This window comes from Brachyhypopomus gauderio, unplaced genomic scaffold (genome assembly GCF_052324685.1).
Source record: "Brachyhypopomus gauderio isolate BG-103 unplaced genomic scaffold, BGAUD_0.2 sc46, whole genome shotgun sequence".
Lineage (NCBI taxonomy): Eukaryota > Metazoa > Chordata > Actinopteri > Gymnotiformes > Hypopomidae > Brachyhypopomus > Brachyhypopomus gauderio.
This window is the reverse complement of record NW_027506872.1, coordinates 1,541,972-1,564,854: the sequence shown is the minus strand read 5'-3', so window position 1 is coordinate 1,564,854 and position 22,883 is coordinate 1,541,972. Positions and strand designations below refer to the sequence as shown.

Genomic DNA, 22,883 nt, shown 5'->3' with positions numbered 1-22,883 from the left:
ACTTGAAGTTTAAGACTAGGGACTTGACTCGAGACTCGCTTGTATTGACTTGGGACTTGACTCGAGACTTGACTGTATTGACTTGGGACTTACTTGTTACTTGCAACTTAGTGACTTGTTTACATGTCTGCACAATACCATTCGGTCAGTCAAGAGACTTCAGACTAAGTTAGCTAACTATCTTAACTACTATATAGTTTTGCCAAAAGTGGCAGATTTAAACATGCTTTTCACTCTGAAACTCATATAGAACAGTTATGTTCACTATAAATATATGAGTGAACGGTGAACCGGAAGGGGATGTAGCTCAGTGGTAGAGCGCATGCTTTGCATGTATGAGGCCCCGGGTTCGATCCCCGGCATCTCCACGTTGAGTTTTCTTACAGTTACATTTTTTTTAAATAAACATTTATTCACATCTCTAATGCTGGCACACTGTGGAACACTAGCTAATGAAAACACACCTTATATATTCTTCTTGCCTGTAATATTATTTTCTACCACTAGAGAAATCTATTTCTAGTCTAGTCTATTTTAAAAAGCATATAATTTCAAACACTCTGATGTAACTATAGTGGTGTAGATACTCCAGAGAACTGTTTACTGCTTGTTCTCAATTGTCCTTATTCTTATTATTTACATATTTGAATCATTTTAATGTTAATAATTCTGTTAATCGCTTTGGTAACAGTAGTTAATTACAATTCATACCAATAAAATACTTTGAATTTGAATTTGAGAGAGAGGGAAAGCGGGAGAGGGAAAGAAGAAGAGAGAGAGAAGGAGAGAGGGAGAATGGTTGGTTTTCTGTTCTGAGTATTGAGAAAGAGCTCATTTGTGTGCTTGACTTTTATTCGTACACGTCCACACGACCACGAGGATCACCATATTAGTTATGTATAAATCACCTTATTACATTAGTTATGTTATGTATAAATCACATATTCTATAATATAGGTTATATAGATCTGCAGTCGGAGCCTACAATACCAGCATCACTGCTCCGACACGGAATGAAAGCCTGGCATTCATCAACAGACATTTACAGTGACAATATCAAAACCCAGAACTTTCAATTCTACCTTTTACCTAGTCTGATTGTGTGAATTGTGTGTGACTTGTGTATTTGTGTGTTAACGGGCCGCCCAATGGAGGATGGGTTCCCTTTTGAGTCTTGGTTCTCCCGAGGTTTCTTCCTATTCCCCACCATCATAGGGAGTTTTTCCTCGCCACTGTCGCCTTTGGCTTGATCATTAGGGTTCTGGACCCATAGTATTGTTAACCTTGTAAACCCTATAAAGCTGCTTTGCGCCAACTTGAGTTGTTAAAAGCGCTATACAAATAAACTTTGAATGAATGAAGATCAGTTGTAATAGCAGTGACTGTGACAATAGTGGCTTATATTACATTGATTTAAAGAATGCAATACAAACAAAGAGGTGGGGTGTGTCTAAGGCAGCTGTAGTTGAGGTGGGAGTGTGTCTAAGGCACACACCACAATACACACACAACACACACCATAACACACAACACAATACTCACCACACACATCTGGAGCTGTCAGGGCTCATGGCTTTATTTAGGTCAGGGTCATCAGCGTTCAGATGGAGTGCTCCATTTCTGACACACCTAGCTAACGGTGCAGAGATTCCTGGACACGTGCGGGCCCTCCTCCTGGACACTCCCCTCCTCCTGGACACTCCCCTCCTCCTGGACACTCCCCTCCTCCTGGACACTCCTCTTCCTCCTGGACACTCCCCTCCTCCTGGACACTCCTTTCCTCCTGGTCACTCCTCTCCTCCTGGACACTCCTCTCCCTCCTGGACACTCCCCTCCTCCTGGACACTCCCCTCCTCCTGGACACTCCTCTCCTCCTGGTCACTCCCCTCCTCCTGGACACTCCTCTTCCTCCTGGACACTCCCCTCCTCCTGGACACTCCTCTCCTCCTGGTCACTCCTCTCCTCCTGGACACTCCTCTCCCTCCTGGACACTCCCCTCCTCCTGGACACTCCCCTCCTCCTGGACACTCCTCTCCCTCCTGGACACTCCCCTCCTCCTGGACACTCCCCTCCTCCTGGACACTCCTCTCCCTCCTGGACACTCCCCTCCTCCTGGACACTCCTCTCCCTCCTGGTCACTCCCCTCCTCCTGGACACTCCTCTCCCTCCTGGACACTCCCCTCCTCCTGGTCACTCCCCTCCTCCTGGTCACTCCTCTCCCTCCTGGACACTCCCCTCCTCCTGGTCACTCCCCTCCTCCTGGACACTCCTCTCCCTCCTGGACACTCCCCTCCTCCTGGTCACTCCTCTCCCTCCTGGACACTCCTCTCCCTCCTGGACACTCCCCTCCTCCTGGTCACTCCTCTCCCTCCTGGACACTGGGGGGCTTCGAAGGTGGGGGGCACCATTTGGCGGGAACACATGGAGTGTTCTGATTGGGCGGGACATCAGCAGTCTCGCTCAGCGCGTTTGTCCCTTGCTCTCCACACACCTTCTCATGTGGGGCTTTAATCTCAATGACGATCACAGTGCGGCTGACCGGCTCTACGGTGTCCTCGCTCCTGGAGGTGTGGCCTCCTGGAGGTGTGACCTCCAGGAAGTATGGCCACCTGGAGGTGTGGCCTCCTGGGCTGAACCTCCCACCAGGTTCCAGTTCTAGGCTTGTCTCTGAATGTCTGTGCTCATGGCCCTCAGGGTTCTCCTGGCTGGGCTGTGTTGCTGCGTGGGTCTCTTGTGTATTAAGAGATATTAAATGCTGGATGTCTCTAAACTTCCTCCAACTTAATGAGGACAAAACAGAAGTTCTCCTCCTGGGCCCTAAGGCCTAAAGACAGAAAATTCCAGATCTAATGCTTAATCTTGGAGACTACCCCATTACACCTGGTACAGTAGCCAAAAACCTAGGCGTCATACTCGACTCTGACCTATCATTTGATAAATACATAGATAATACTACTAGGATAGCTTTTCTACATCTCCGCAATATTGCCAAATTAAGAAATGCATTATCACAGGATGATGCGGAAAAATTGGTGCACGCCTTTGTTAGCTCTAGATTAGACTACTGCAATTCACTACTGTCAGGATGCTCAAATAGGAATCTAATTAAACTTCAAATAGTTCAAAATGCCGCAGCCAGAGTTCTGACCAGAACTAGAAAATGTCAACATATTACACCAGTCCTATCAGCCCTGCATTGGATCCCAGTTAAATTCCGTATTGATTTTAAAATTCTATTATTAACATATAAAGCACTGCATGGGCTTGCTCCTGATTACCTCCAGGAACTTATTTCCTATTATGAACCCCCACGTCAACTAAGATCACAGGGTGCTGGTCTTTTATTAGTTCCACAAATTAATAAGGTAACAGCAGGGGGAAGAGCCTTTTCTTATAAGGCCCCCCAGCTCTGGAACAACCTCCCAAAATGCGTACGGGACTCTGACACAGTCACAATCTTTAAGTCTAGGTTGAAAACCCACCTATTTGGTTTAGCGTTTGATAATTAACATCCCCCCTTAGATAAAGGTACAGATCCAGGGGTTCATGAAGGGTTTTATGGTAGACTGGGGCGCTGGTGCTGTCATCCTGTCACTGCTCGTGGTCACTCAAGTTTGTTGACAGTGCAGTGGATGGATGCCATTGTCTCAGAATGCCCCCAAGCCTATGTTACCTTCTGGTTCTGCCTTTTTTAGCTAGGCTGTAATAATTTAACTTAATGCCGGAGTTGCTGCCACACTCCAAAAATGTTTATAATTTTACCTGTCCTGTACATGTCCTCATACAGAGCTAATTTTCCCTGTTTTATTTTCTCCACATGGCTGCCCGCCTGCTCGAGGAAAAATGAGATGAGGAGAGACAAGCGATCCATCCAGTGCCAGCTACCTACTGCCTGACCGGATGAGCCTACACCATGATGGACATTACTACATCTTTTCCTTTTCTGGTGTCGGCCAGAGGAGGATGGGTTCCCCCCCTGAGTCTTGGTTCCTCTCAAGGTTTCTTCCTCATGCAAAAAAACTAGGGAGTTTTTCCTTGCCACTCACTGGGGGCTAGGACCCGGCACTTGTAAAGCTGCTTTGTGACAATAACTGTTGTAAAAAGCGCTGTATAAATAAAATTTGGTTGATTGATTGATATCTGTTACCTGTGCTTGACCACAGCTGATCATCCTCATTTCAGAATCCCCTTCATCTTTAACCTGCATCTGTGGAGATGTTCCTGCCGTATCACTGAGATGGGTCTCCTGCGGTTGCTCCACAGCTTGTCTCCTCCCCCGCCTCCTGGGTGGAGCTCCATGGCGGCGTTCCTGCTGGAGGCGGGGCCTCCTCCTCAGCTGAACCTGCTGCTCCTGCTCCATGCGGTGGGCGCGGAGGCGTTGGCGCTGGCGGAAGCGTGCCAGTCTGCGGGCGTGCTCCAGGGGGATGGATGCCAGCTGTGCCAGCTGCCGCACCGTGCAGAGGTTCAGGTCGAAGGCCTCGCTCCTCCGGACCATGGCTCCTGCTTTGAGGATGGGACCGGGAGCTCACTCGCTCTTACACATGTAGAGACAGCGGTTTACTGGAGAGCAAGATAAAGTTCTGTAACTGCTAACAACTAACAGTAAAAGCGTACATTAAAACCATCCAGCTAATATTTTCTCCTTAATACTTACTCAATCCTGGTCACTCTTGGAAGAGGACAGTAAAGGTTGATCAGATGTACACAGGATTTCAGAAGGGTTAGGGTTATTTACTGAAGTAGTGTGTTAGGTTTATATACTGGAGTAGTGTGTTAGTGTTATTTACCTACAGTAGTGTGTTATGGTTATATACTGGAGTAGTGTGTTAGGGTTATAAACTGGAGTAGTGGGTTAAGGTTATTTACTGGAGTACAGTGGGCGGAAAGCCCGCCCATTAAGAGGGAAGATGTGATTGGTCAATTTTACTGTCATTTGAAACTGGTATTGCTCTGTATTATAACTGCCAGGCCCTCTGTAAATGAACAGCGGGCATCACAGTCCTGATAGGGGGAGACACAGGCTCACAGGCTTCCACTTAACCCCTCACCTTCAAACACAGATTGAATAGACACGGGTGAATAATTTATTTGCTTATATTTTTGTAATTGTTTAGATGTTGATTGTCAAACTTTAAGTAGATAAAATAAAATTGGATAATTATATTATATATATTTATGTTTTAAGAATATTTTTAGGCCCTCTGAGAGGGCATAGAGGGCCCTGACGGTTCCCCACTGGTTAGGGTTATATACTGGAGTAGTGTGTTAGGGTTATATACTGGAGTAGTGGGTTAGGGTTATATACTGGAGTAGTGGGTTAGGGTTATATACTGGAGTAGTGTGTTAGGGCTATATACTGGAGTAGTGGGTTAGGGTTATATACTGGAGTAGTGTGTTAGGGTTATTTACTGGAGTAGTGTGTTTGGGTTATATACTGTAGTGTTAGGGTTATATACTGGAGTAGTGGGTTAGGGTTATATACTGGAGTAGTGGGTTATGGTTATATACTGGAATAGTGTTAGGGTTATATACTGGAGTAGTGCTACGTTACCATGGTACCAGAATTACTTTATACTGCATTGGGCTGCTTTTCTATACTGGGCAACAAAATGTTTAAATATTTAAATGAAATATCTGGACCTTATTGTACTTTCATGTTGAGTTTCAATCAGTGTTCAATCAATTCTTCTTTCAGATAAGTGACGGAGTGACATTTTTGTGATATTTATTTTATTTTATATATATTACGCATTCATAAATAGGCCTGTATTTATGCTTAACTTATGTACACATGTACTTCTAAAATGTGCAGTGTGAGAGGTGTGCCTGTCTGTGACCTCAGGAACATCCTCCCAGCAGTATAAGAACAGGGTGTGTTCACTCTCCACCAGTACCACCAGTACCACCAGTATGGCACTGTACATGATTACATGTATAACACACTGAAAAACTATACTGGACTACGGATGATAAATTCTGAAAACATGTTGCAATGTAGATCTATGTCATGAAGAGGCTTGTTGTGCAGCAAGCAGTGGGTGCTGAGCAGGGTTGCCAGGTCCTCGCCCACGCATGCACAGCACTGGTGCGGTTACGGCGTGGGTGTGGCTGTCGGGTGCGGGGTGCTGATGGCCTGGCCCTTGCAGCTCCACTGTTAGGAAGATGTGTACAGACTACTCCTGCACTTTACTTAACCGCCAGAAGGGGGTGTAAACAAGAGAATGCAGTCCCAGCAACTTATGCTTAGGAATCTGATCCCCAAACAATCAAATAAATATCACACACACGCACACGCATGCACACGCACACGCACACACACACACACACACACACACACACACACACACACACACACACACACACATACACAGCCATCAATGGACCAGAGAACTATGAGTGCTGTTTATTCACAATTGGAAAAAACAATAAACTTTAGTAAAATGTAATAAGAAACTTTTATTTCAAAATGGAAACATTTTACAAACATTTCCAACAGCAAACATCATACATCATACATCCAATAACAAACAAGTATCTAAGAACGTTTATGAAGTCCAACTTCTAAACTGCCTCTGATCTCAAAGCTCTGTTGCTAAACTCTGAGATATTGTACAGAGGAGAATGTGGTTAGGGGCAAAGGGAATCAAAACGGATGTATTAATCAGGTACATGTGGCGAAGTGAATATCACACACACACACACAAACACACACAAACACACAAACACGGAGCTTATCGGCAGGTCACGGTGAGACCCAAATGTGAACCAAGCCCCGCCCACCCCAGCCCTGCCCCGCCCACCTCCCCGTCACTCCATGAGGGACTGAACTCTGTAGTGTCTGTGCAAAGTAAAGAGATTCAGCAGGTGTGAATGGAGAAGGGGGTGGGGGAGGGGGAGGCCCATGGGAGGGAGGCCATCTCTCATTTTACACTTGGTCACTAGGTGGCAGTGTCTGCACTGTATTTGATCTGAGACCATGATGAACACAGAACGGCTCCAAGATCCAGTTTGTACTGGTCTGGTTTCAGCTTCCTTTACTATCTCCAGATGGACAAACCACACACATGAACAGCTAACCTGATCCAGGATCTGTGTGCACACAGCTACAGCAGCTCTAATGCTTTCAGTTCATAAGTCAAATGTAGGTCAATGGTCAACATTCATTTATGGCTAACAGGAGTCACAGGCTAACAGGCCTAATCTAGTTCCATAAAACTATAAATCTGTTCATTCAATCATCAGTTTCATCCTTAAGATTGTAGTTTATCACTATACTTCATGATTTTTTAATCTGGGTTTCTATAAATATATATGTGTATATATGTATATATACACACACATCTGTAACATGTATCTGACATAAAGGGGTTTCACTCTGTGACTATGTACAACTCAAGCCCAAAACAAAAACCTGACTGACTTAAATGAATTTACATGGGTGAAAATCTCCTTCATCTGTCCGTCAGGTGCGGGGGGGGGCGAAAGTCCCGAGCGCGTCCATGAGTGCACCAGCTCTAGACGCGCGAGGTCAGAGCAGAGCTGACATGGCATCCTCCATCCAGGGGTGTGTTCACACTTACTCTAACAAACCGCATTAACGGTTAATTTTAATCAAACCAAAGTCTGAACGCTTCCTTATGAACTCTGGTATGCGCCAAATAAGTGGCCCCAAACTGCAGGCGTCTCTCGGGCTGTTTCTAAATGAAGTATGAACACAATAAGGCAAACGAACCAAGCACAGGACGTGATGTCACAAAACGCAACACTAAATGCTTCACGACGGTACACAGTGCATCGAAAACAAACAAACAAAAAGTTATGTTCCGTTACATTTCAGTACATTACATTTCCATTCAGGGAGATGTACGTCGTCTCTGTGGGCAGCACAGGGGCTTCTCACGCAGGAGATTCTCACGCAGGAGATTCTCACGCAGGGGCGTGAACACACGAAGAGTGAGCGATGTAGATGGACAAAGTTAGGGTGCCCTTGAGTGTCTGTGTGTGTGTTGGGGGGACGCGTTCCCAAGCGTGGTTGGAGATGCAGCAGCGAGGATGAGGAGGATGAAGAGGATGAGGAGGACCGTACAGCACAGGGCGGACCAACCCAGACCCACGCCGGCTAGCGGGGATAAATAATCACACAAACTTAAACCGCAACAATAAATACGTCATGGATTTGCACATAAATAAAGAAATGGGAGAGGATGTAGACTGGAACAGACTGACGGGTGCGTCTGTGAACCGAACGCCACCGACCGTCTGCTGGTCAGGACAAGAGCGGGCCCTCGCGGACAGCACACTGCTTTTGTGAGAACGGAGGAACTGGCTGAAGAACCTGGCTGAAAACTTCCAACATGACCTGAGTTCCCTTGGCCGATACACTAATGCGCCATGATAACAGTGAATGGGAAATGACTCCCACAGACTACTGTGTCAACTTGTTTTACAGTTCCAAATCACTTTCAAATGTTTTATTGTTCCTCTGTAAAGTCTTTATGCTTTGATGGACCTGTAGGCAGAACCACACATGGAGATCTGCGCAGCGTCCAGGGTTTCAGCTCCACAGAACCCATTGACAGTACAGTCAGAAAACCAGGAGAAAAAACAAACGACGAGACTTCGTATTATGACACCATCTTCACGCGTGACTACACGTCATGCTGAAATCTCTCTGCAGGCTTCTGACTAACCTGCAGTCTCAGAAGCTGCGACCAGTGCATCAGTCATGGGCAAAGCAGCACTGGATCAGGGGGCGTGGCCTTCCCTTAGCCAGCAGCGGGCTTCGCCGGTCCAGTGTGGGCTTCCATGGGACCACGCCCGCGCCGGGAACCTCGGTCCACTTCTGGCCAATGGGCCTAATACAGGGGGGAGGGGCGGGGCCGACCATGGCCCCTCCTTTTATTTCAACCCCTCTCATCTGTTCTCCGCCTCTCAGTCCGCTCTTGACGAGTCCATCGGAGGGGGTGAACAGGGGCGGGGCAATGGCAGGGGGAGGGGCCTGCCGGCGGCGAGTCCTCACTCGTACTTGTAGTAGCCGAACTCCACGGCCTTGGAGGCGATCTGCTCGGCGGACCAGCGCTGGTCGAGCTGCAGGAGGGCGTCCAGCAGGTCGTTGATGTTGGCGCGGAGCCCCTCCCTCTGCTTCCACACATGCAGCAGCTCGTAGACCTTGTCGGCCGCGTGGTGCGCCTCCGCCTGCCGGATGGCGTTGTCGCCCACGCCGATGCAGCGGAAGAACTTGTTGTGGACGCGCACGTCCAGGGTGTCGAACAGGTCGAAGCTCTTACTCAGCGAGACCTCCGGGCCTGCGGGACGAAGGAGCAGGAAGGCGTCAGGGTTCTACGTTCGGCTCTGTTCGCTTCTAAATATATTTTTCTAAATGTCTCATTCTTTACAGAATTACAGCCATGGGACACAAAAACTGGAAAGCACATGAGCGCATTTCAAAGAGGTAAATCCTGGGAAGAGCCGTTTCTCACCCAGTAAAGGGACGAGTCGTCTGGGCGGGCCGTCGTCCTGCGGACAGAAAGTACAGACTTAGTGTTGGGTTCCCGCCCAAATCCCCACCCTCGTTTGTGCGGCGCAGAAGTCGAACGCTCCCCAGCGCGACCCTCCGGCGGTGCTAATCTGAAGCAGGACTGACCAAGCCCACTCCGTCTCGTTGGGGCGGGGCTCTCGCTCTGATCTGACACTCCCACCCGGGAGGCACGGGGCTCTCAGAGCAGAACAGCTGCTGCACTTATGGAGCTGATCTCAGATCAGCACCGTTGCAGCATGTTTTTACAGTAGTCCACACTTCCATGGAAACTCAAGATACAACTCAGTCCATTGTCACGGCTGTATTCAAACCTCATAACATATTTCCACACACTACTGCTGCATCATAACAAAATATTTGCTTTGGTCCCATGGTCACCAGCACTGATGCTGAACACTTGTCTTTCTGCAGAGCCCAGAGCCTGATCCAGCAAACTGGGTTCAGCGTGTTAGGCCTGGAGCTAATCTCCACCAGATGAAAGATCTCCAGGAGTGGGACTGATGACTCGTGGTTTTGAACAGAGGTTCTGTGGGTGGCGCTGTACTAACCTTGGCCCACGGTTCCGGGTCTTGTTCGCCGGTACACGCCTGCCTGTGGGTGGGAGGGCTGTGTTGCGGAGACTCGCCCATAGGGGGCGCTGTGATGGGCGGTACAGACAGGCTGGTTTGGGAGGAGCTGGTGGTGTTGGGCAAGCTGTCTCCCAGTCCCCTGTCTTCGTCTTCAACAGGCATGCTTTGACCCTGAGTCTCCTCCAGCAGGGGGCCGGACTCAGAGCGGAGCTCTTCCACCGCCTCTAGTCCTGCGTTGTGGCTGTTTTCCTGCTCCTCCGGTGACGAGACACTCACTCCCTCCTGAGTGACACGAGCAGTGACCAATAAGAATCACAGATGCTAAGATAGCAGCTCAGTATGTCGTTCAACAGGTACGTTAATACCTGCAACATTACTTATGCAACGAGTTAAGGAAGTGACTCACAATGGGAATCTTCACCTCGTCAGGAGTGCCAGGGCTCGCTGTGTTAGGGAAAGTGGCTGAGATTAAAATTTGCATTTGATTATCTTAACAGCCAGCATTATTAACATTTATATCTTATTATCTTAATATGCAAATTATTATCATCCATTGTTATTAAAAGTAGCTGTGTTTGAGTCCATATTAGAGCTGCCATGTCAAAACAAAGAAGTGAGTAGCAGCCAGACTGTGGACGTAGCGTCTCCACGTGTGTGCGGGCGGAGCAGCAGAGCGCTCCACCCGTCCCCAACCAGGCACACGTACCTCCTCTCTCACAGAAACTCCACCTTCTCCTCAACAGGAAGAAGACTGCAACTGGAGTCACTAAAGTGATGGCCACCATCAGAACCACAACTGCCACTGTAACACACACAAACACACGCAGGGATTAGACACAACTGCCACTGTAACACACACAAACACAGATTAGACACAGCAGCCACTGTAACACATGAACACAGATTAGACACAGCAGCCACTGTAACACACATGAACACAGATTAGACACAGCAGCCACTGTAACACACACAAACACAGATTAGACACAGCAGCCACTGTAACACACATGAACACAGATTAGACACAGCAGCCACTGTAACACACATGAACACAGATTAGACACAGCAGCCACTGTAACACACATGAACACAGATTAGATACAGCAGCCACTGTAACACACATGAACACAGATTAGACACAGCAGCCACTGTAACACACATGAACACAGATTAGACACAGCAGCCACTGTAACACACATGAACACAGATTAGACACAGCAGCCACTGTAACACACACAGAAACACATAGAACACCTTTTGGTGTATGTATGTTTGAGTATGTGCATTTGAGTACGTGTGTTTGAGTACAAATATGTTTTGTACATGTTTGAGTACATGTGTGTTTGAGTACATATATGTTTGAGTACATGTGTGTTTAAGTAAGCCTACATGTGTTTTTGAGTACATGTATGTTTGAGTACAAATATGTTTTGTACATGTTTGAGTACATGTGTGTTTGAGTACATATGTGTTTGAGTACATGTGTGTTTAAGTAAGCCTACATGTGTTTTTGAGTACATGTATGTTTGAGTACAAATATGTTTTGTACATGTTTGAGTACATGTGTGTTTGAGTACATATGTGTTTGAGTACATGTGTGTTTAAGTAAGCCTACATGTGTTTTTGAGTACATGTATGTTTGAGTACAAATATGTTTTGTACATGTTTGAGTACATGTGTGTTTGAGTACATGTGTGTTTGAGCACATATGTGTTTGAGTACATGTGTGTTTAAGTAAGCCTACATGTGTTTTTGAGTACATGTATGTTTGAGTACATGTGTGTTTGAGTACATGTGTGTTTAAGTAAGCCTACATGTGTTTTTGAGTACATGTATGTTTGAGTACATGTGTGTTTAAGTAAGCCTACATGTGTTTTTGAGTACATGTATGTTTGAGTACAAATATGTTTTGTACATGTTTGAGTACATGTGTGTTTGAGTACATGTGTGTTTGAGTACATATGTGTGTATAGTACACATGACTGTACCTATCCAGTTAGTTGGGTCAGTGGGGTTATTGGGGTTTTCTGTGGACGGGGGCGTGGCCATAGGCTTCTCCGTTGACAGAGGGGGCAGCGAGCGCTTCCTGCACTTGGTATTGGAGGTGGGTGTGCACCTCCGTTCCTCGACTTCATCTGCCTTACACCTGCAGAGGGAGAGAAGGGCACACATTGGACAGGAGACTCAGGAGGGCGTGGCCCTGGGGGAGCCTGCCTCAGGAGGGCGTGGCCCTGGGGTATTGTGGGACACATACAGAGATGTTCCACAGAAGCTCTCCAGGGTCAGGGGGTGGGATCCCGAATAATAATAATGAGCGCTGACTCATGGTGACAGAAACAAAACAACAGGAGTGAGAGGGGTGATACTACAGCAGAACCACACAGAAAGGAGGAGTGAGAGGGGTGATACTACAGCAGAACCACACAGAGAGAAGTGAGAGGGGTGATACTACAGCAGAACCACACAGAAAGGAGGAGTGAGAGGGGTGATACTACTGTAGAACCACACAGAGAGGAGGAGTGAGAGGGGTGATACTACAGCAGAACCACACAGAGAGGAGGAGTGAGAGGGGTGATACTACTGTAGAACCACACAGAGGGGAGGAGTGAGAGGGGTGATACTACAGCAGAACCACACAGAGAGAAGTGAGAGGGGTGATACTACAGCAGAACCACACAGAAAGGAGGAGTGAGAGGGGTGATACTACAGCAGAACCACACAGAGAGGAGGAGTGAGAGGGGTGATACTACAGCAGAACCACACAGAGAGGAGGAGTGAGAGGGGTGATACTACTGTAGAACCACACAGAGGGGAGGAGTGAGAGGGGTGATACTACAGCAGAACCACACAGAGAGGAGGAGTGAGAGGGGTGATACTACAGCAGAACCACACAGAGAGGAGGAGTGAGAGGGGTGATACTACTGTAAAACCACACAGAGGGGAGGAGTGAGAGGGGTGATACTACAGCAGAACCACACAGAGAGGAAGAGTGAGAGGGGTGATACTACTGTAGAACCACACAGAGGAGGAGTGAGAGGGGTGATACTACTGTAGAACCACACAGAGAGGAGGAGTGAGAGGGGTGATACTACTATAGAACCACACAGAGAGGAGGAGTGAGAGGGGTGATACTACAGCAGAACCACACAGAGAGGAGGAGTGAGAGGGGTGATACTACAGCAGAACCACACAGAGAGGAGGAGTGAGAGGGGTGATACTACAATAGAACCACACAGAGAGGAAGAGTGAGAGGGGTGATACTACAGCAGAACCACACAGAGAGGAGGAGTGAGAGGGGTGATACTACAGCAGAACCACACAGAGAGGAGGAGTGAGAGGGGTGATACTACAGCAGAACCACACAGAGAGGAGGAGTGAGGGGTGATACTACAGCAGAACCACACAGAGAGGAGGAGTGAGAGGGGTGATACTACTGTAGAACCACACAGAGGGGAGGAGTGAGAGGGGTGATACTACAGCAGAACCACACAGAGGAGGAGTGAGAGGGGTGATACTACAGCAGAACCACACAGAGAGGAGGAGTGAGAGGGGTGATACTACTGTAAAACCACACAGAGGGGAGGAGTGAGAGGGGTGATACTACAGCAGAACCACACAGAGAGGAAGAGTGAGAGGGGTGATACTACTGTAGAACCACACAGAGGAGGAGTGAGAGGGGTGATACTACTGTAGAACCACACAGAGAGGAGGAGCGAGAGGGGTGATACTACTGTAGAACCACACAGAGAGGAGGAGTGAGAGGGGTGATACTACTATAGAACCACACAGAGAGGAGGAGTGAGAGGGGTGATACTACTGTAGAGGAGCCAGAGGTTTGACTTGTGGTGTGTTATATGACTTTAGGAGGTGTTGTTCTACATTAAGAACTCTGCTACCCCGTGTTCTTACCCCATGCTCTTACCCCATGTTCTAACCACATGTTCTTACCCCATGCTTTTACCCATGCTCTTAGAAAATATAATTTCTTGAACAATACATTGACCAGCATAAGAGAATCTCACCCAGCTTTAACGGTCGGAGGGTTTAAGAAAACAGAAGAAACAACACTGAATACGGCCAAACTTACTCCCAGAATAACAACAGTTTATGCTGTACAAGCAAACAGCTATCTCCACTACGGAGAGACACAACTGTCTCCACTACGAAGAGACACAACTGTCTCCACAACAGAGATACAGCTATCTCCACTATGAGGAGACACAACTGTCTCCACAACAGAGACACAGCTATCTCCACAACGGAGAGACACAATTGTCTCCACTACGAAGACACAGCTGTCTCCACTACGGAGAGACACTGCTGTCTCCACTACTGAGCTTGTGTCCAACAGGTAAAAAAGAAGGAATCCCCCCCCCCCTTCACGTTCTTGTTCAGTCTGATGTAACTGTGATTTCACCCATGTGTGTCCAGTTCAAAAACCTGTGCAGCCGTTGATCTGTGTGTGTGTGTGTGTGTGTGTGTGTGTGTGTGTGTGTGTGTGTGTGGTCCTGCTATCTGTAGCACAAGGTCACGTGATTCGCTGGCTCGTTTGGCTCTGAATGCCTGCAGAATCAGATCTGTCCAAATGAAAGCAGTCCGCACAATGCAGGAAGAGTTCTGTTACATCTTATTCTCAAAACGTATAGAAAACGCTCGACAGCACAACTACCTTTTGTACTAACACATTTCAATGGAACAATATCAGTGCAATGAGAAACGCAATCGGGAAAAAGACGGTCTCTTACACACTTTAACTAACATGCCAGGGCAGCCCAATAACCTCATTTCTGCAGACGCCCATGTTCACCCTGAGCACCGCTCTCAGATCCTCTCACAGCGCCCCCCGCTGGCTGTCACCGCTAAACACAGTCGCGTTAGTTTCTGCTTCAGACTGCCAATAAGAGTCCATCGTGAAATAGTCTGCCTGCTACACCATGGGCCGGCGACACAGGTGTTATCTAGCGTGGACACAAACACACCTGCACCACAAGGCTCGTCATCTCTGCAGGACGCCAACACAGAAGCTCACCGAGCTCTACACCCTCTGCCTTTTGTGCACTATGAAATTCTCCTTTTTAGGTATGTGAACAACTTGTTATTAAATGTAACACATTACATTGCATTATACAGTGGTAATCTGGTTGAGCGAGGTCAGCAGGTGATGTGCGTGCGTGTGTGGGGGCGGGGTTTGGGCGGGGCTAGTTGTGCAGGAGGCGGGGACGGCAGCGTCTCACCTGGAACACTTCATGCACACCTCACAGGGCTCGTTGGGTCGGCAGAAGAATCCCTGCTTACACTCACACTGTGTGTTCCTCAGACTAGAGCACTCGGCTGTCATGACCTGGTCTGTGGGGAGAGAGAGAGAGAGAGAGAGAGAGAGAGAGAGAGAGAGAGAGAGAGAGAGAGAGAGAGAGAGAGAGAGAGAGAGAGATGATGAGGAGAGGTATAGTGTCACCACTCTCGTTCTTCCCCTCTTGTCCTGTCCTCAGTGTCTCAGTGACACTCTAACCCTCTCACACACACACACACGCACGCACGCACGCACGCACGCACGCACGCACACACAAGGCCACAAAAGCAGCACGCTGGGAATGACCACACCCAGACCATGTAACACCAGTGGATCAGGTTACCCAGCAAAGCGTCCACCGGTGAAACTTTAAACTCACCTATTCAGCATCCCTCTCCACTCCCCCAACACCCCTTCCAGTTGCCATGACAACACCAGTGTATGCTACGCCGTGATTGGTGGAGCTGGTGTACATGGAACCCTCTCATAATAGAGGAGGAGACACTGAACTGTCTCATAATTGAGGAGGAGACACTGAACCCTCTCATAATAGAGGAGGAGACACTGAACTGTCTCATAATTGAGGAGGAGACACTGAACCCTCTCATAATAGAGGAGGAGACACTGAATCCTCTCATAATAGAGGAGGAGACACTGAACCCTCTCATAATAGAGGAGGAGACACTGAACTGTCTCATAATAGAGGAGACACTGAACCCTCTCATAATAGAGGAGACACTGAACTGTCTCATAATAGAGGAGGAGACACTGAACCCTCTCATAACAGAGGAGGAGACACCGAACTGTCTCATAATAGAGGAGACACTGAACCCTCTCATAATAGAGGAGGAGACACTGAACTGTCTCATAATAGAGGAGGAGACACTGAACCCTCTCATAACAGAGGAGGAGACACTGAACTGTCTCATAATAGAGGAGACACTGAACCCTCTCATAATAGAGGAGGAGACACTGAACTGTCTCATAATAGAGGAGGAGACACTGAACCCTCTCATAATAGAGGAGGAGACACTGAACTGTCTCATAATAGAGGAGGAGACACTGAATCCTCTCATAATAGAGGAGGAGACACTGAACCCTCTCATAATAGAGGAGGAGACACTGAACTGTCTCATAATAGAGGAGGAGACACTGAACCCTCTCATAATAGAGGAGGAGACACTGAACTGTCTCATAATAGAGGAGGAGACACTGAACCCTCTCATAATAGAGGAGGCGACACTGAACCCTCTCACAATAGAGGCGTGTGTGTGCATGACCAAGCCATGTGAATGCTTCCTGTCCTTTACTTTACTATTGTACTGTATCTCATATACCAGCATAAGACTTTGGGTTTACAAAGAGCATAACTACATGAACTAAGTTGCTCTGTAATCTTTGGTAAAACATGAGACTGGTAACCTTCTAGGGGATGTAAAGTGAGCGTGGAAGGCGGATGGAGGACTACATTACCCAGGTGGCACTGGGTGCACTGCAGACACTGCTCCATGCCGGTGGGGTGCTCGGCGTAGGTGCCCGGCTCACACGGCTGGCATGTGCCCTTCTGCTGGTCCATACTGCACTTCCTGCTCACATAGGTCCCTGCGGAAGACATGCGCTCTCTTACACACACGGGCTAAACGGGGGCGTGTCTTTGGGTGGTTTAACTGGTGGGCGGGGCATCACTCACCCGCCTCACAGTTCTTGCAGCAGAAGCCGTTGTGAGGGTACTCCTCGTTCTCCACACACTTGGTCTGCCCCGCCGTCCGGTTGTGGGACGAGTCCTCAAGCCAGGAGCAGGCGAGCTGGGCCATACCCAGTAGCAGCACTACGAGAAACTGCAGAGAGAGAGAGAGAAAGAGAGAGAGAGAGAGAGAGAGAGAGAGAGAGAGAGAGAGAGAGAGAGAGAGAGAGAAGGACAGGGGGACATGTCCATTGAAACGAAGATTATGTAATACTATATACAATTCACACAGCTCTCACTGTAGCATTAATGTTGTCTCTCTCTCTCTCTCTCACACACACACACACACACAAAGAAGGAGAGACACCTCGAGCTGTTGCCTTTAGAGGTTTTGAAGATAAAGTTTAAATTCCAGCAATTTGCAGTCTGTGCAGTACAATCGTACTGAACCGAGCCACATACACTCTGGGCTGGCTATTAAGAACATGCAGAGAAGACGAGGTTGCTGTGGTCACACACACACACACACACACACACACACACACACACACACACACACACACACACACACGTTCCTGAAGCTCTGAGTAATATGGGTGCAGAGACACTATGGGTGTTGAACTACCATTATAGGAAGACAGACAGTAATTTGCTCCTGTGAGTGAAACAGCCCTGAAGAATAGAGTGAGACACACACACACACACACATACACACACACACACACACACACACACACACACACACACACACACACACACACACACACACACTGTAGGGGTGTGTGTGTGTGTGTTTGAGGCCAAGATCAAAACTGTGTGAGTGTATTGGTGAGAAAGAGACAGAGGAGGAAGAATAGAGCACTGAGTGGAGTGTGTGTGTGTGTGTGAGTAAGAGGGAGAGAATAGAAGATTTATACGGTGTGTGTGAGTGTGTGTGTGTGTGTGTGTGTGTGTGTGTGTGTGTGTGTGTGTGACCGAGCGGGCGCTCTGTGTAAGTATAAAGCAGAGTGCAGTGTCGCCGCGGAGACGAGACCCCGCCCCCAGGGCTCTACACCTTTCTTCTGCCTCCTTTCAGTGTGTCACAATGTGCGGCGGCCTGGTTACCGCGACGAGCGTCCCTGTGCGCCCACTTCAAATGACCCGCGTTGCCCCACCCTCGGACACCCGAGCCTGCCAGCGGACACCACACAGCCAGGCGAGCCCCCCCCCCACACACACACACACACACACACACACACACACACACACAATGGCAGCCATTACCACGGCATCAGCTGAGCTGCCACTCATCCAGGATTTGTAAACATTTATTATTTATTATTTTGCCACGGAGGGAAAAACAAGCTCACGCTCACAACAGCGCCAGAACGACTCGCCCGTGGACCCAGCAGACGACTCCTTAGTATCAACCATATTTTTAAAAGCGATGGTAAAAATTGATCGATGGTGTCAACACAGATGGTTTCATATCGGTCCATCCCTAAAAGGCATAGTAAAAGGGCCTCAAATTTAGCCCAAACAGCTGCATGTTACTACGAATGACATGGGGGTGGTACATGTGTGTGTGTGTGTGTGTGTGTGTGTGTGTGTGTGTGTGTGTGTGTGTGTGTGTGTATGTAACAGAGCCTGACAAGTTGCTAGTTTAAGGCTCCCCACAGACAGTCCTGCCATGGCTTGTGTATCACCTAGTTGATTTTACTTAATATTACTGGTTGATTTGAGTTGACTTAAGTTGACTTGATTTATTTGCAAAGCCAGTGGCTTGATGGATCACTTGTATGGAGTTAGCTGTGTGTGGTTAGCTGTGTGGTGTTAGCAGTGTGAAGTTAGCTGTGTGGGGTTAGCTGTGTGGGGTTAGCAGTGTGGGGTTAGCTGTGTGGGGTTAGCAGTGTGAAGTTAGCTGTGTGGGGTTAGCAGTGTGGGGTTAACAGTGTGGGGTTAGCAGTGTGGGGTTAGCAGTGTGAAGTTAGCTGTGTGGGGTTAGCAGTGTGGGGTTAACTGTGTGGGGTTAGCTGTGTGAAGTTAGCTGTGTGGGGTTAGCAGTGTGGTGTTAGCAGTGTGAAGTTAGCTGTGTGGGGTTAGCAGTGTGGGGTTAACTGTGTGGGGTTAACTGTGTGGGGTTAGCTGTGTGGGGTTAGCTGTGGGGTTAGCAGTGTGGTGTTAACTGTGTGGGGTTAGCTGTGTGAAGTTAGCTGTGTGAAGTTAGCTGTGTGGGGTTAGCAGTGTGGGGTTAGCTGTGTGGTGTTAGCAGTGTGGGGTTAGCAGTGTGGTGTTAGCAGTGTGGGGTTAGCTGTGTGGGGTTAGCAGTGTGGGGTTAGCAGTGTGGGGTTAGCTGTTGTGTTGAAGAGGCAAAGAGACCCACATTACAGGGACAGAGGGAAGAAGTCAGGCTGGAACCCACAAGGTGGCACGAGAGAGAGAGAGAGAGAGAGAGAGAGAGAGAGAGAGAGAGAGAGAGAGAGAGAGAGAGAGAGAGAGAGACAGTACAGGCATGTGTGGGAATGTTAAGAGTGTGTGTAAGGCTGAGCCTCCGATCCAGAGGAACTTTCTGGAAGACGGCCATGCCTTGTTGTTCTACGGGAGTTTCCTGGACGATGCACTGCTGTGGAGACACACTCTCCCTGCTCACGTCACACTTTCCACACACACACACACACACACACACACACACAGACATGTGTACGCACAGACACACACGTGCACAATCACACTATTAAGAAGCAGTTACCAAGGGTGGGGGTGAGGGGTGTGAAAGGCGAGAGATCGAGGGACAGAGAGAGAGAGAGAGAGAGAGAGAGAGAGAGAGAGAGAGAGATGGTGGGGGAGGGAGTGAGAGACACTGGGGTAGTGAGAGAGAGGTGTTAGAGAGAGAGAGAGAGAGAGAGAGAGAGAGAGAGAGAGAGAGGGGGGGGGGGGAGAGGAAATAAAGGAATGCTGAGGGGCACAGTGCACCATTCAGCAGAGAGAGACTGTACAAGACCTAATGAATACATTGAACTGTCTCTCTCTCTCTCTCACACACACACACACACACACACACACACACACACACACACACACACACACACACACACACACACACACACACACACACACACACACACACTAAAGTGTTTTGCCAGACAGGCAGTGCTGACTGCTGTGTGGACTGGGGTTGCCGTGTGAGACGAAAGGGAGGAGTTTGTGGCGTTAATGCGCCGCACCTGTTCCTGAGGCTCCGCCCCCTTCATCTCTGCCCCCCAGCTCCTCCACAGGCATCTGGGTCAAAGGTCACCCCTTCCTACGCTTTGATGACATCACTCACCACAGAACACTTCCTGGAATGGCGGAGCTAACAGAGGGGCTCTTGGACGGCTCTACAGAGCTCTGGCAGCAACACAGGAAGACACGGCTCTAGGAAACTTCTAGAAACTGCAGGCGTAAACGTCCACGACTCCTCTTTATTTCACATTCGTTCGTGAGCGCTAATGCTATGGAAACTCGCCGTCTCCACGACACCACAGGTGCCGTCGCTGCTCCAGAGAGCCGAGTGTCCGAAGACAGCTTGGGCCATGACATCACTTCCTGTGCCAGGCCTGCACATTCCAGAGTGAGTGAATCAGTGAATTCTGCCCAGGACATTTAGCAAGAAGTGCTGTACCAACCTGCTGCTTTACTCTCACACACACACACACACACACACACACAGAATCACACACACACACACACACACACACACACACACACACACACACACACACACACACACACACACACACACACACTCACGTCAAACAAAAAACACACAAGTCAAACAACACACACACATTCATGCCCGGGAGGTTTAGCAAGAGGCCCTGTACCAACCTGTTGCTTCAAACCCAGCACACACACGTCCAACACACACACACACACACACACACACACACACACACACACACACACACACACACACACACACACACAACACAAATCACACACACGTCCAACAACACACACACAAATCACACACATGTCCAACAGAAACTAAAACAACACACGATTCCAGTTACCTACACACTACACACACAAGTCAAAATCATTGCTCACAGTGGTTATCAAGACACATTAAACCAGCTATCGTCGTCTTGTCTCCGTGACTACAACACATTTGGCAGCTTCATTTGGTGCTACAACCACAGCTGGGTTACCACGGTTACCACAGACCACAGCTGGGCTACCATGGTTACCAGCTCGGAAAAGTTCACGAGAAGCTCAGAAATAATGGGAGTTTATCATGGCCAAGGTGTGTGTGTGCGTGTGTGTATGTGTGTGTGTGTGTGTGTGTGTGTGTGTGTGTGTGTGTGTGTGTGTGTGTGTGTGTGTGTGTGTGTGTGTGTGTGCGTGTGTGTATGTGTGTGTGTGTGTGTGTGTGTGTGTGTGTGTGTGTTAGTTTGGTGACTCATTTTTAAATAATAAAACTCAGCAAAGACCAAAGTCCACAAGAAGGTCCTCGAGTGTCATAATGATGATCTCCATCCCATAATGATGGTTTCTTCTCAACACTTCTCAACACATATGAACACATATCAACACTTCTCAACACATATGAACACATATCAACACTTCTCAACACATATGAACACATATCAACACTTCCCAACACTCATGAACACATATCAACACTTCTCAACACATATCAACACATATCAACACTTCTCAACACATATGAACACATATCAACACTTCTCAACACTCATGAACACATATCAACACTTCTCAACACTCATGAACACATATCAACACTTCTCAACACATATGAACACATATCAACACTTCCCAACACTCATGAACACATATCAGCACTTCTCAACACATATGAACACATATCAACACTTCCCAACACTCATGAACACATATCAACACTTCTCAACACATATGAACACATATCAACACTTCTCAACACATATGAACACATATCAACACTTCTCAACACATATGAACACATATCAACACTTCCCAACACTCATGAACACATATCAACACTTCTCAACACTCATGAACACATATCAACACTTCTCAACACATATGAACACATATCAACACATCTCAACACATGAACACATATCAACACTTCTCAACACTCATGAACACATATCAACACTTCTCAACACATATGAACACATATCGGCACTTCTCAACACATATGAACACATATCAACACTTCTCAACACATATGAACACATATCGGCACTTCTCAACACATATGAACACATATCAACACTTCCCAACACTCATGAACACATATCAACACTTCTCAACACTCATGAACACATATCAACACTTCTCAACACATATGAACACATATCAACACTTCTCAACACATATGAACACATATCGGCACTTCTCAACACATATGAACACATATCAACACTTCTCAACACATATGAACACATATCGGCACTTCCCAACACATATGAACACATATCAGCACTTCTCAACACTCATGAACACATATCAGCACTTCTCAACACATATGAACACATATCAACACTTCCCAACACTCATGAACACATATCAACACTTCCCAACACTCATGAACACATATCAACACTTCTCAACACATATGAACACATATCGGCACTTCCCAACACATATGAACACATATCAGCACTTCTCAACACTCATGAACACATATCGGCACTTCCCAACACATATGAACACATATCGGCACTTCCCAACACATATGAACACATATCAGCACTTCTCAACACTCATGAAGATGAACCGAGATAAACTGGATTTGAATGGCAGTGAGAAGGATTTCACGTGTCTGGGGAGTTC

General features: G+C 47.7%; 1 protein-coding gene and 1 non-coding gene across 2 annotated transcripts in view; one reads left to right on the top strand and one right to left on the bottom strand.

Annotated features, from left to right (window-relative positions):
• The first annotated feature begins 296 nt into the window (after positions 1–296).
• Positions 297–368, top strand: trnaa-ugc (transfer RNA alanine (anticodon UGC)). Its single transcript has one exon. It is a non-coding gene; the product is annotated as a tRNA-Ala (tRNA).
• Positions 369–6,437: 6,069 nt separating this feature from the next.
• The window catches only part of tnfrsfa (tumor necrosis factor receptor superfamily, member a), a 29,207-nt gene continuing 12,761 nt past the window's right edge, over positions 6,438–22,883 (bottom strand). The window contains exons 2-10 of the mRNA XM_076986339.1: positions 17,088–17,235; positions 16,871–16,999; positions 15,342–15,453; positions 12,096–12,253; positions 10,814–10,909; positions 10,514–10,551; positions 10,087–10,389; positions 9,480–9,516; positions 6,438–9,305 (exon numbers count right to left, since the gene is read on the bottom strand). Of these exons, the coding sequence (XP_076842454.1) occupies positions 9,016–9,305; positions 9,480–9,516; positions 10,087–10,389; positions 10,514–10,551; positions 10,814–10,909; positions 12,096–12,253; positions 15,342–15,453; positions 16,871–16,999; positions 17,088–17,235 (1,311 nt within the window). The 3' untranslated portion in view covers positions 6,438–9,015. The remainder of the gene's footprint in view (positions 9,306–9,479; positions 9,517–10,086; positions 10,390–10,513; positions 10,552–10,813; positions 10,910–12,095; positions 12,254–15,341; positions 15,454–16,870; positions 17,000–17,087; positions 17,236–22,883) is intronic.